At 37.0% G+C, this 14486-nt stretch overlaps 3 protein-coding genes across 5 annotated transcripts; 2 read left to right on the top strand and 1 right to left on the bottom strand.

Moving 5' to 3' along the window:
- Window positions 1-132: 132 nt before the first annotated feature.
- On the bottom strand, window positions 133-6558 carry Dus3 (Dihydrouridine synthase 3). The gene is made up of 10 exons (XM_022838390.1): window positions 6295-6558; window positions 5405-5523; window positions 4732-4995; window positions 3529-3730; window positions 3012-3195; window positions 2743-2859; window positions 1761-1943; window positions 1315-1493; window positions 709-897; window positions 133-361 (listed from the first exon to the last, which is right to left on the bottom strand). Exons 1-10 carry the CDS (start codon window positions 6444-6446, stop codon window positions 160-162), a joined length of 1791 nt encoding a protein of 596 aa, XP_022694125.1. The 5' UTR covers window positions 6447-6558; the 3' UTR covers window positions 133-159.
- A 56-nt stretch (window positions 6559-6614) lies between these two features.
- LOC111263378 (ATP-dependent DNA helicase 2 subunit 1) lies at window positions 6615-13720 on the top strand. Of its 3 annotated transcripts, none has more exons than XM_086969575.1 (9): window positions 6615-6833; window positions 9588-9839; window positions 10056-10191; window positions 10388-10582; window positions 10982-11211; window positions 11620-11837; window positions 12248-12372; window positions 12501-12626; window positions 12901-13720. In XM_086969575.1, exons 2-9 carry the CDS (start codon window positions 9631-9633, stop codon window positions 13441-13443), a joined length of 1782 nt encoding a protein of 593 aa, XP_086825701.1. In that variant the 5' UTR covers window positions 6615-6833; window positions 9588-9630; the 3' UTR covers window positions 13444-13720. The 3 variants fall into 3 exon arrangements, with proteins under 3 accessions (XP_086825701.1, XP_022694126.1, XP_022694127.1); XM_022838391.2 differs by having other exon boundaries at window positions 9567-9839; XM_022838392.2 differs by lacking the exon at window positions 6615-6833 and having other exon boundaries at window positions 9718-9839; window positions 10061-10191.
- Window positions 7129-8499, top strand: LOC111263357 (protein FAM98A). The gene has a single exon (XM_022838358.1). It carries the CDS (start codon window positions 7129-7131, stop codon window positions 8497-8499), a length of 1371 nt encoding a protein of 456 aa, XP_022694093.1.
- Window positions 13721-14486: the final 766 nt, after the last annotated feature.

Here is a 14486-nt window from a genome sequence, read left to right as displayed (position 1 = left end):
TTTATTTATTTATATTTACTATGCTATACATTTTTTACAAAATCTTTAGCAAGCTAACTACCTAAGAAATTAAAATTGCCTCTATATTCCATTGTAATTGAATACATTCGTTCCTCTCAACACAACAACACGTTATTATTAGGAAAAAAAAATATTTATTTAATCATACGCATTTGCCTTATGTTTGGGCAAAAAGTTGAAATCATCTCTAACAGGTCCAAGGAGCATCTCGGATATTCGAACCCAGTCCGCGCAGGACGCCGAGGCCATTAGCGTTTCGAGTTCATTACGTCCCCTATACGATGGAGGTCGATCGTTGATTTTTTGCGGAAGTACTTCTAATAGACCCACAGGAATGTATCTAAAATATAATTTACACACTTTTGTATACCTGGAGACTCAATCAGTTGAGGCAGCCGCTGTCATTTAAGACAATGGTAGTAAGAAATATGAAGACTAGTTTTAACTACTGTTTATAAAGAATATGAAGCAAATTAGTCAATTAATTCTTTGTTAGCTCCAAATTTCATGGTGTCCAAAATATGTGCTTTGATCGCACCTGGCCACCCTATTATAGATTTTTGCTTTGGAATATCATGGTAGTGAATTTAAATGTGATCAGCAACCCGCTCTTTTAAGAGCTACACGTACTCACACCTAAAAAAAGTAGTGTTTCTTGCTACTGTAACGGCTTATTTATGTAATTACCTGTAGAGAAAGGAAAGCCACTCAAGAAGAAATCTGCGGGTCCTTTCAACCCCTTCTGTGTCAGAGCCCCAGTGATCTAATCCGTAATTGGTGTATTTTTTGAGTAGCTCGAAGCGCTCGGATGAGGAGATATCCCAGTGTCGTTGTTCTTTTATCTCAGTAAATAGCCAAGGCTTTATAAGCGCGCCCCTAAAACCAACATTAAGGACTAGAACATTAAAAGTAAAGAAAGATATCACGTACTGCCTATGCTGCGATGCAGATATTGAAACTAACTTTTGCGTAAAAAAATGTTTGTATATAACAAAAACAATATAATAAAATAAAATATAAACTTAATATGCATTTTGATTAATAATTAAATTACCTAGCATGCATTAATGTCAGTATTAATATAAAACAATGGTACATCACGTTCTGAGTGGTGTATATTTAAGCTCACTGTCTAGTGGATTATAAGAGATTTTTACATTATTAAATATTTAGAGGATCTCTAGAACTAAAGGATCACGGTGAAACAACCTAAAAATTAAAAAAAAAAAATATGCAAAAGAGCGCCACAATCACAAAGTTGAAACTACATTTAAAAAAAAAAACTGGAATTACCTGGCGAGCAGTATTCCATCAACTTTATAAGTACAGCTGTTCCTCTCGTAATCTTCGTAACTGAGAACGTCCCCACTACCGAAAAGCGGTATTTGTGGATGGGCCTGACGAACACACTCGCCAATGTAGGTCCAATTAGCTGACTTTGTATAGCGCTGTTCACGCGATCTCCCATGAACCTATTAACAAATAGATTTTTTTTCTATAAATCATGATTTAGATAAAGACTGAGCACCAGGAATGAAAGTGCCGAAGAACTGTCGTGTATGAATTCACAATTAGTAACGATTGGTAAGATAAAATGTAAAGTTTCATTGTATAAATCACACATACATAGGTGCTTTGTACATTATGAACGAGTACGAGGCCTGCCTTGATGGACCTTCTATCATAAATCTGAGCTATTAATAATAATAAAATGCCAAATCACGAACGTAGGTTCGTACCGTGAACAGTGAGATACGTTTTGCCCATGGCTTTAAATCTTCAATGATTTTGTGTGCAATATTACGATCTTCTTGGACAGCCGCGCGCATTTTAAGCGTGACAGGAATATTAGATGCTTCCGTCATGGCAAATACGATTTCGTTCACTTTGTTTGTACGGTTCATGAGTCCAGATCCCGCTCCCTATTAAAGTAAATAAATTTACAGTTTTGATCTTACTAAATGATTAATTATTTACATAAGATAAGCGTTATTGTCCTAAATCACCCACCGAAGACAATCCGCGACCATATTTATCGACAAATGTCAACTCCCACATCATAAACCTTAACGGTATTGTAACAAGTCAGTGTTTAAAGAACACTATTGATAGATCCTTGGTCAGTCAATTAAAACAGGTAACTTCATACTCATGTCTTTAGACAGCTAGAGAGTTTTCATATCTATGGAAGCAGCAAGAGATACACAGATTATTATCACAAAAACGGATTTAGCTATCCACGAGACGTGCTTTAATAGTATATTTATATTTCTATTATATCATCTAACCATAGCGTTATATACGCTCAAAATTCAACAGCTACAACCATAGCTACTATGGTTGTTAAAATGATTTTATTAACTATTTAGTACATTTACAATAAGGTACTATAGGTATATAGAAATGGTACTAAAATGCCTTTGTTGCAAATCTATTGCGCAGTTAAATCTACTATTTTTTTTCAATCGTTTGTGCATCTTCTGCATCACCCTAAAATAAGGACTATCCGACTATAAAGAGACTGTTCCCTATTTCATCATTTATATATCATTATCTAAAACACATTTTAGTAATATGTATGTTAATAAGAACCTGTTACATTTAGTATATGTTTTATAAGCTTCATAGGAATCAACTGTAACTCAAACACTTACATACATATACCATATACGAAAATATAGAAATTTACTTTAGTGATCTAATTTCGATTTGAACAATCACCTTTTTATAAATGAGGTCGATTGGGCAACCCATATTGATGTCAATAAAATCTACACTGCACTGCTCCTCCAGCAGCAGGGCACACCGGGCCATTACGTCGGCATGACCCCCACACAACTGTAAACGCAAACGCGAAATATTTTAATTCGGCGATAAACAACTTTAAAGATCATAACTTTCTATGTGAACTTTGTATCTAAGTCGAGAGGCATAATTTTTAAAAGAAACAGCTTATAATGAAGAGGTATTTATTATCTACTGTCATTTACCTGAACACCAAAGATGTCCTCGGAAGCATGTCTCCTAAGTAGAGCCCATTCGGACATTTGTCCTTGTAGAAGCTTTGTAGCCATTGCCATTTCACCACAAGTGATGTCTGCCCCGAGCTCTTTACATATACGACGAAACGGAAGGTTTCCCACAGTTGTCAGCGGAGCAAGATACAACTTACCTCTGAAAGTGTAAGTCATAGTAGAACATAGTGCATTCAAGTATTATTATTACCAATATCTAAGTGTAATTTTTCCAGCTTGTTCCCTAAGTATAATGACATACGTTTGTATGCTGCTCTCGCAAATGATTAAATTTTGCATTCCAGAGCCCTGTCCACATGTGATTCCGTTTCAAGAAATAGTGCTCAAACGAAGATGTAAATAATAATCGTTACCTATCAGCAAAAATTTCCGTTCTCATTCATAGTTGTGCATTTATAACCAGACCAATCATATGAAAATTTCTAAAAGCGCCGTGTTTTTATTGAAAAAAAGCAACTAGTATTTAACTCACTTAAAATCAATCTTCTTGCGTTCTTCAAGACGCAATTTTACCTTCTCGCTATCATCGGCTGTTTCGTTCTTATATTTAAGATACTCTTTACTATTAATTCTCTCTAGAGGATGTTTGGTCTTGACAAAATCGTAATGTTTTTTCCAGAGTTTTGCTTGTAGTTCTTTGGTGAGCAAGTTCGTTTCAGGCTCATCTTCACTACCTGCAAAAGACAACGTTGATATGGTAGTGTTAAAGAAATCTGTATTGTGCACTTACAATGGACCACATTTTTAATAAGGTTCGGCAAATTTCTCGGAAGAAAAATAATACTAGTCTAATATATTATCAAAATTTTTGCACATTGGGTTGTTAGTTCTACAAATTTTTTCACAGTACGAAATGATCATTAAAAAAGAGGATTCCTCCAACGTAGAACATAGTTGTGGAGAATGGCTATCTTTAAGTGTTTAAAAATAAAAACTAGAGGTTTATTTTATATATATTCAATGAAGAATTAACAGGTAATTCAGCCAGCGTAATTGGACGTATAGGGATCTTTTTTGCAGCTCAGTAAATTCCCTCTAAAAGAAAAGTTCTCTTTTAGCTTTCTTAAAAAAGCTAAAAGAAAATAATAGTTTCATTAATCATTCACCGATGTGAATGTATTGCAAAAAAAGCTTTAAAGAACTGTCATCCCATTAAGAATATGTTTATTTTTAATGCGACTGAGCCTATATAGATATCCCATGCTCATTGTTTTTGACTACATACATTTTCAAAAGCAGGTGGTTGTTAAAAATACGTTGATTTATACTTTTCAATATACCTTCATAAGGTGAAAACTTAATCGAGAGATTAACATCAGCTGCACTGCTTATGATCTGTGAAAATGTTCTGCGTAACATCTACATTCTCCGCAGTACAGTTTTACCGAAAACGATTCCAATGGTTTGCAAATAGAGCATCTAACAGGTAACCTGGTTGGCAAGTTCCCTCGGTAAGCGTTCCCAATTCCCGCAACATAGCAGCGTACATATAGACACTAAATGGTCCCCGTGATATCTTAGTGAGTAACGAATCCGGGCATAGACACATTTAGTTTCGTGCTGGGAGCCAGCCGTCTGGTGGAATGCTTAATAGCGATAGCGGATGTAAAAAAATAAACTCGAAACACAGAGATACATTTAAATAACTATTACCGGTAAAAAAGTGCTTCATCACCTGTAAACACGTTTTTGTCAGTAATGTTTCTGCCTTGTTTCAGGTGGTGCCCACTAAATCTGCACGTCATCCCATAACGACAGCGACCGTACTTTTCAAAAAGGTAACATGTGTCCCCGATGTCTGGTTCTTTAGTGGCTATATATTTATCAATATCATGGCTGTAAAGGCAATTTTCGTAGGGGCAGTTGCCACGCAGAAACTTGAAACACAGCTTTGTAGACTTGTCTGCCTTTTGATGATGCGGTCTAGCCTTATTTTGACCTAAAAAAGAATAAATTGCGTTTAGTCAAACTTAACCACTAGCTTAATAACAATGAATATCAAAAGCCATTACCCCTTCTCTTGCCGAGGAGCACACTGGCAGACATAATCGATATCATTACTCTACCTTTGAAGCGCATATTGCTCATGCATACTGTAATACTGACAAATATGTCTAAACACCACTCTTTTAGCTACAATTCTCATTAGCAGTAATATCTTACAAAACCGGTGACTATCATGAATATAGAAACAGGAAATTATTTAAAATTTTATGCGACATGTTGCGGCACTGGCTCAGTAAGGTATGAGACAGTATGTGGATGCTATGTACACGGAAATGCTGGACTAAGCCCGCCAATGAAAACACAAACGAGACAGGTAATAATAGAACTAGCATTATATTTACCCTTGATCTTCTTGCATGGCGGTTGGTCAGCATTGTCATTTTGTTTTTTCAATTTAGCTTTTACGGCTTTGGACACATAACTAAGGTTCAGCTCCCGTTGCCTCTCTGGAACAATATATCTGCAAATAAAAAATGTTTTTGTTCCATTAGTTATACAATTTCAAAGCATGTCCTTTGTTTACAGTATCAAGTTCGTTAACTTTATTAATAAACTAACAAGTACAATCACTTAATCGATTTATATGTCCGGAGAATAGTATTACACAAACATATTACAATTTGTTTCAGTACAATGCATGTCATTTGGCCTGCAAAATAAACGTCAAAAGAAGCAGTGCTAACAACGTTCCTAGATGCTAGAAACGTTGCATATATCATATTAGCATGTAGTTAATGTCGCAACGAAGAATGAATGTTTTTCAGTTTTTTGAGTTCCCGAAGTGCGTCTTCACATAAATGCATAAACCGTTTTACTTCAACACGGGTAGCGCTCCTAGATAATCTAACGCGCAAAATTTATTCACAGTTTGAATAAATTTACTGTTGAAGTGATCTACTTTTTGTTATTATTAAATATTATTATTACTGTGAAGTACTATTATTATTATTATTATATTTTAAACTCCGCTTACCATATTTATGGGCGCTTTTATGAGAAATAAACAGACTCCGTTATTGACCAAAACACATTCTAATTCCGTTCATATAGTAGTATTCGGTTCATCGAATAAAGAAGTCAAAGCTTCCAGTCATGTTAATACTTTGACACCCATTTTTCAAAATTGAATCTAAAATATTTTTCATAAATGAAAGATATTTCTGAAAAGTAAGCTGAATTAATTTCGTCCATTGAATGATTTGACGTATCACCCTAGTTCACTAAAACTTACTCGGGTTTGATTAATGCGATTGCTTGACATTTATGCGGATGTTCGGTAGCGACTGTGTCTCCCACAGAAGGCATCAACGTTACCACGTCGGTTTTAGAGGTACTTGCATCTTCCGTCGGAGCTCCTGATAACATTTCCTCGTCATTACCCATCTTACAAAATTATCAATTTCATACAGACACAAGGATCCAAATTTCATTATGATCAGATGCTGGCTGGTGTCGCGCGCACGTTCATTCAGTCAGTAGACAACACGAGACAGAGCTGCAGGGCGATTTAAAAGTTAGCGCCACAAGGATGTTGATTATGTGATTGCAGCAAACGCGCACTTATTTTAGTTTGCAAAGTTCGTGTACTGTTAATCACATCACTATAGTAAAATGAGTGTAAATACGAAGCCTTATTATAAAATATTGTGATTGATTATGTATATTTGTATTGTTCATTTTCCTCCTGTGGTGGTAATAGTAACTGCAGCTGATATTCATGCTGAGTACCACAACTCTTGTCAACTACACGGCTACGTCTAACAAAACCAGGTTAGTGTCAAGTTATTAAGAAGTTCAAACCCATAAACAAAAAGCTCTGATTCACGTATAGTACAGTCAATGAACCTCAAATTTGTAGAGCAAATAAAACATGTAGATTCGTTCTTCTAGATTAATGGCGAATTGTTTTGCCTTGGACGCAGTAGTTACATTGAGTCGCCGGAACCGGTGCAGGACCTGCCAAAGCTTGTTCTACCCAGCCAACGAAAGAGAACGAATAGTTTAGTTTTCTTAAGCGGTACCTTTGTACGTTATTTTACAATAAGCAACATATCGCTGGGTCAATATGAATGAGCGACTTCTCACTGATACGTGTGACTCACTATTTCATCTAGGCTATAAGCCTAGTGATGAGGAATCGGTGAAACAAATTCTTGATCATCCGAAGCGTTTTTCATCTCTGGTATCATGGCTTTCAAAGGAACTGCACGTACTAACTCATGGTGTAGTGGATATCATCGCGTCGCTGGAAGACTCAAGCCTGGAATCGTTTGGCATCGAGGTTTCGTCCGCACTTCGCGCCCTACATTGTCCTTATAAGCGTTTAATGAGTGGAGATTTGAATGAAAGGATAAACACTGATAATAAAAAGCTTCTTCTTTTGGAGTTTCTCACGACCGAAGCACAAGCTGCCAGACTGTTTTGTCCTAACAAGCAAGAAAAACGAATGAGAATTGAAATACGCTCCTCCCCAGAGGCTAGAGACGCTAGCCAACTTCTCAAAAGCTTGGATATGACACCTCCTCCTGCTAACATTACCCTCTCCATATTTTTCAAAAAACTGGAGGAGCATATCATGGCCTTAAAACCTATAAAACAAACGGCTCTTTTAAATCAAAGCCTTACCCCGATGCAGTGGACTTTAGTTGAACAGGCTTACCATCGTCTTCTTAAAGACTTTACTGTTCGACGAATGGTACTCATCAAACGACTAGACGTCACAGTCTTATCTTTCCGTTGGTCAAGCCGTATGAAAGATAAGCAAAATGAACTTACTCAGGTGTATATGCCAATCCGACAGGAACTCTCTGTGGAACCGACTGTTCAGTTAGGGGATATTCTTGCAGCACGACATGATGTTGCGGTCGAGGAGAAGACCTCTTGCCAGAACGTACGACAAAATACACAGACTTCTATCACGAAAGTAATTATTGGTCCGGTGCCAGACAGAGGAGGACGTTCAGATGAAATGCAGCCCCCTCCGCCAGAAATGCCATCATGGTGCGCTAGGCAAGAACCTACAAGAGATCAAGCCGGTAGAGGTCGCGGTCGAGGCGGTGTTGGCAGAGGAGGCATTGGGTTTAACCAAAGTGCGTCTAATTACAACAATCAGGGTGGTGGAGGCGGAAGCAGCAGCTATTACAACCAAGGAGGGGGTGATTTCTACAACGGAAGTCAAGGAGGAAGAGCAGTTGGAAGAGGATATAATCAGAGCAGCGACAGCCAGGGTGGATATTATAACCAGGGCAACTACGGTAGTTGTGGGGGACAAAACTACAATCGAGGAAGTAGCCATCGACGGAACGAGGGAAGGGACTACGTATCTGGCAGGGTACAGAATGCTGCCTGGGATGATACTCGAGGCAAGAGTGGCAGAGGTGGAAGCCACCGGGGTGGATACAGAGGAAGTGGAGGCCATCACGGAGGACGTTACTGATAATGCTCTTAAATATGCGATAGTGAATAAACTACGCGGCTTTAAATTACGTTGTTTTTACCTAGTCAATAAAAGTGCTGTAGTAATTATATTAATACAAAGAAGGATAATGAGTAACGTTGACGATTTATATAAGTATTTTGACCTAATCTGGTTTACAATAAAGTGCCTATAAACAAAAAAGTTACAACCGGATCCAAGATAAATCTGTGTTGACATTATACAGTAGTTTTTCGTAAAATATTATTCGAATGCAAAAATTTTAAATAAACTTTATTATAACAAGGTTAGAAGGGTAATATATTCAGAAAGGGTAATATATTCAGATTACTATTTTATATATTTACAAGCATTGCCTGAACCAAAATTATAAGGCCGCTTTGTCTACAGAAGGGCACAATTCAGCGGAAAATGAACGCAATGAATTAAAGCACACAGAAAATGCATTGGTTGCAAATATATTTATCTTAATCGTAAAGAACTGGGGTGCTTGTTTGTTTATCTCAAACAATTCCATATTACCTTTAACTTGAATAATTCGCCGAGAAACATAGGTTCGCAATTTTTTGAAGACTAAAACTCAGTTCGCTCAACCTTCATTTAAAGGTTGCATCATGATCTTTTCTAGGACATTTTTGCGAATCACTGCAAAACAGGAGAGAGCAGAATCGAAGTTTACATTTAGAAACTCGTTAACTCTCAGACGTGTAACATATACGCATTGTTTTTCCTTGTATAGAAGCAGCTAGTTTTATTATTACGCATAGGCTTTAACCCCTCAATGGACAACATCGATAAGGTACTAAATAACATGTATCAAAAGGATAATTGGGTGTATGCAATATGGAACTAGAATAATCATGGCTTAAACTATCATATTCAGGCAGTAATATTAATATTTAGCCCCTGATAAACAGGAATTTACAGAAATTGGAACTTTAGTGGATATTCCAGATCAGACAGGAAGTATTGTACACGTTATCGCAGCACCAGTAACAATTCTTTGAGTGGGTATTGGCGCTGAGATATTTCAGGTGTGTTGAAATCAATCTAAATATTATATGTAGGTGTGTTGAGGTGGATTTCAGGGTTTAAATTATGGTCGTTTGCTGATACCGGCACTGTGAAGTAATGGACATGCTTAACTTCGAAGATTTGGGCGATGTACTCGATGATGAAGAGGCGGAAGAAACGAAATTTGAGAAGTTTGGTGCGTTTCATAAAACTAATGTAGTTTTTCTGCTCGATTTGACGCATAAGATGCTACTTCCAAGCAAAATGAAGAATAAACATTCCGGAAAAAAAGTATCCATGGCTTACGCGTGTCTCGTAGCTATCAGGTTGGTTTCAGTCACTACTTGTTATTGCTAATTAAGCTATTTTTTAAGCACTGTCCTTCTGTTTTATATACTAGGCAACTGCTTGTTTTGATGCAAAAAAAAAGTAGGGTATTCATTAAAGTAGATGTTTAAATTGTTTTATTAGAATCTAATTGATTACTACAGTCAGTACATTAAAAATAACTTCACCACTTTGTGTTACATTTTTGGTGGAAGGCAAGGTGTGTTAGATATGATTAAACATTCATCGCTTGGAGGCGGTGGACGAGATCGTGTGGCAATTTTGGGATTAATGCATAAGAAAAATGTTGTGTTATTGGACATGCAGTTACCATCAGCTGAGACCATGAAGGTATGGCTTATTGTGATTGCTGAGCGAATTCACCTGAATTTATCTATTAACACTTTAAGCTATAAGTAGTGTGATTATACACGCTAGACAACCTCACATGCAACCGAACTCTGTGGAGTTGATACTAGTGTCCAATGTCAAGTTCGCAGTTAGCACAAATGTTTAACGAGATTTGCCGTTAATCCTAAATTTGTAGGTAATCGACGATTTGCTGGGTTCCATTAGCAAAGTGCTGCCGGTGACACAGAGCTTTGCAATTGATCTAGGAAAAGCCTTTGATATGTCATTTACTCTTCTTAAGGATCTACCAGGAGATGCCCAAATATTTGTTTGCACTGGAAACGATGACCCTTGTGATACTAACTTGCGTAAGGGTGTATCCGAGAAAATGGTATGTGTTTTATTGTAGGATTTAAGTAAGTAGTATAAATATATATATGCGGTATAAAATAGCATAGTACGCATCTAGAAATAACATATTCCCAAAAGCTCTTTTTCTAAAATAATGTCTTGTAACGTGATGTGTATTGTAAACTCTTCCTTGCTATGGTTGTTTTGTCAAATTAGTATTGTCTTGGAGTGCCCGGTTATCTATATAATGTGTGCTTCTATAGTTTTACTTTGATTTTCTTTGATGCCATCTGAACTTTCGCAAATCATCAATGCTTTCGAGTCAGAATCACGATAAATTTTAAAGAATCGCAACGTTAATCACATTTTTTTTATAATTCGTTGTATCAGTGATTTGTTACGTTGCATATTTTTTGGTTTGTTTCTATGACGGGTCTAGGTGGTGTGCAGTAAAGCAATGGATCTGACGCAAAACCACATGATGTCAATTAAGCTTTTGGCTGTACCTCTAGAGGGCCAGGAAAAGGCTTTTGACGTTGGTAAATTTTGGCGAGAAATCGTCTCAGATCAGGGCCAGGATGATCGAGCCATAATCGAAAACCTGTACGATCTAACCCAGCATGTCTGTTCACTTACACGGCCAACGGCAATCGTTGTGCCTAATGGAAGGTGCGGATATATTACCATTACGATGTATCGTATACTTTCCCTTTTCGAATTTTCATGTCATAAAAGCCCATTGCTAAATATTTTCATAAGATTGCGTTCTTTTTTTAATTGTTCGACACAACCGAATTTAATTGGACTTTTTCAAATTAGATCAAAAACCATTAGCATATCTTAGAAAATCAAAAAGGTTTAGTTTTCAATACAATTATTAAGACAGCTTTTTTTTTCGGAATGAGGTCTTAATATTTTGTTCAAGGTAAGAAAACGACGAAAAAGGCGAAACAAGAGACGCAAATGTTATTCTGATAGTCGGATTGCGGGTACCTCGAAGAATCAACCATGACTACAAACAATTCCAACCCATTGCCTCAATTGGCATAATAAATAAGGTAAATCTACTTATTTCAGCAACATGAAATTGCGCGTCCGAGATCCAAAAAAACGTGGCGGCTACGCAGTGCAACTGCATGTTAACCTGTATGCTCTATCACGATCGCGAGATCTCAATCCAAGTAAAACGTTTCGCATCGATGTTGATAATGGCCATTTCGTACTAGAGGCACGGGTGCGTAACGGAAAAGTGCTTAAAGGAACCAGCAGTGATATGTACACAGCAATTCACGAGGGTAGGTAATGGCATCTGCTCTTTTTATAATAACCCTGCAAGGGATGTAAACACAGTTCTTTGATTAGCCAGGGAAAATATTTTAGACCCGCATAGTTGTTTATGTTTAATCAGAAACGATTTTTTTTAAAATACAAATATCCAGTTATCCTCTTCTTTCAGGAAATAAATCATTGGAATCATATATTTCTCAGTATTGCATTAAAGCCCTACCTCATTTATGAGCACAACCTGGATGAGCCTTGCTGCCTATTACTTATCTCATTTTTACCTTTCCGGATAAAACAGCATGGGAACCATAGAATAAGCTATTAATTTAATGTTTCATGTCTATTATAAACGGCTATATGTGTGTAATTATATCGTTGTGCAATAAGATACGTAACCTATACCAAGGTCTATTCTGTACAGGCGAAAGCACTGCTGAAGACGATGATGCGAACGTACCGCCTTCGACTACAGGTTGTAGGTCTTTACCGCTACAAACACTTTATCAACGCAAGAAGGTGCTAAAGTTCCGTGAACGTGATATGAAGGTAGCATAAAATAATCTTAATTTTTCGTAATGTTAACAAATAAAAAATAAATACATAATAAAACGTAAATAATAACGTTCATTTATTTATAGTAACGAATATTTGATTGGATGGAACTGTTCACTCAGGTATGGAACTCGAATGAAATAGCAGATATCACCAGACATAATTCTCCGCGATGCATTGAAATTTTGGGCTTCATCCGAAACGATAAAATTAATAGAGAGTTCCGCCGACAAAGTCCACAATATCTGGCAAGTACACAAACACAATTTTGACGATTTGAAAAGTATCAGTTGTAGTAAGCAAATTGGTAGTTTAAGTATGGATTCAACATACTACACTATTGAAATTTTCTATAAGCAAGTGACGCTGCAGTGAATGTAACCTCATCTTTAAAACAACCTACTTCCATAAATACAAACTTTTTTTCTGTTATTTTCCTTTCAATTCGTTATGTAATCAGGCATTAAGTAGCTTGATTTCATAATAGCTGAATAATCTTGACATATCTTTTCCATGTTACAGACGCTGGCAAAAAATTCAGAGGAAGAAGATGAAGCAAGCTATTGGTGCTCCTTGTGGCACTCTTGCCGACGTCTTAATATAACTTGTGTAGCGATTCTTTATCTTCGCGAGTTAAACGCGCCGAAGCAGGTGCTGCTTACTCCCCACTCACAAGTTCGGGATCCGCAAGGTGTGCTCCGACTTCCCAACGGTTTCTATGTCCACCATTTGCCATACAGGGACCGGGTGTACGTTGAAGTTAGGCCCAAGCAGTCAACTGAAGAAATGCGAATCAGACAGCAAGCTATGGGCTCCTTGCAGCGTTCCCTCGAAGCTATTTCTATGCCATTCTTCTATCCAGTGCGAGACAAAAATGCGGAAAACGAATGGCGTGTCCTTGAAGCTCTTGCTTTAGATCAGGCGCCCCCTAGGGTAGGCCCTACCGTAATGGAATATCCACCAGAAATTAAGGGTGATATCGAGCATCTGCGAGCTATTTGTGCCACCAATAAGGACGCGGAAAGCAAGGTTGAACCCATTAAACCAAAACGACAAAAAAAGTGAGAAAAAGCACAAAATGCGGCAGCGAGGCAGGCAGGTGACGTCATGACGTCTTGTAGTAACACTGAATTTTACGTGCTCGATTACGATCGCTGATAGCGTACTGTAATGGATTCCTAATAGTGGGTGTCATTTTATTATATTGATCGTATATACACAAATAAAAAAAAATATATATATATATACACATATATTTTAACACACTTTCTCATAGCAAACGATATACTGTAAATTTCAGACAACTAGAGAAAATACAGCTTACGTCATTAGTCCACGTAAATACTTGTTTTATTTTACATCAGGGGTGATTTTATACCGAATATCATCATTTAGTCGATTTGCCTCGTGTACTCTGTAAGTATTCCGCAGCTCTGGACAAAGGAAAAATATTAATAATGAGTTTATCGGTGATTTGATTGCATCCCCCAATGCGAAAACTGAGCATGTCTAAATTTGATTTTATTAATACAAATGGCAACGATAAAATTCGAAATTACAACGTCTGAAACTAGTGTGTGAACATGCGTTATCTGGATAATGCGGTCGTTTTTGTGGGATGTATTAGTAAATAAGCAATAAATAAAGAGCACAAGTGCATGCAACAAATAGGTCAATTTAACATCAAATCGATCAACAGTAATAATGTTTTGATCAAACAAATTGTTGAACATAGTTTGTGGAGTTACAGAGGGCCTTGTTGAATTGTCGTTTGCTGAAAAATATGACAAATACGGCTCCACTTCGAGATATAGTTTGTGCTTGTTTTTCTACAAAATTAAATAAGAAAACTTTTTTAGCGAGAAGAACGATAAAACTTGCGTATACATGTACACACTGCTCGTTTAACGTGCATACAGCGGAACAAGAAAGATAGTAGTACTATTATTGCTAAATAAGCGTAGTAGGGACTTGCAGCGCTGATACTATCACATTTTAAAGAAACGAAAGTAACCCAAATGTGCTCAAGCAGTATACAACAAACCCATTTTCACTTTTCATCGTCCTCACCAGAATTTACTTTTTTGTATTTGTATCTATATGTTTAT

This window comes from Varroa jacobsoni, unplaced genomic scaffold, assembly GCF_002532875.2.
Source record: "Varroa jacobsoni isolate VJ856 unplaced genomic scaffold, vjacob_1.0 scaffold_759, whole genome shotgun sequence".
Taxonomy (NCBI): domain Eukaryota; kingdom Metazoa; phylum Arthropoda; class Arachnida; order Mesostigmata; family Varroidae; genus Varroa; species Varroa jacobsoni.
The sequence above is the reverse complement of the archived record's forward strand: the minus strand, read 5'-3'. Positions and strand labels throughout refer to the sequence as shown.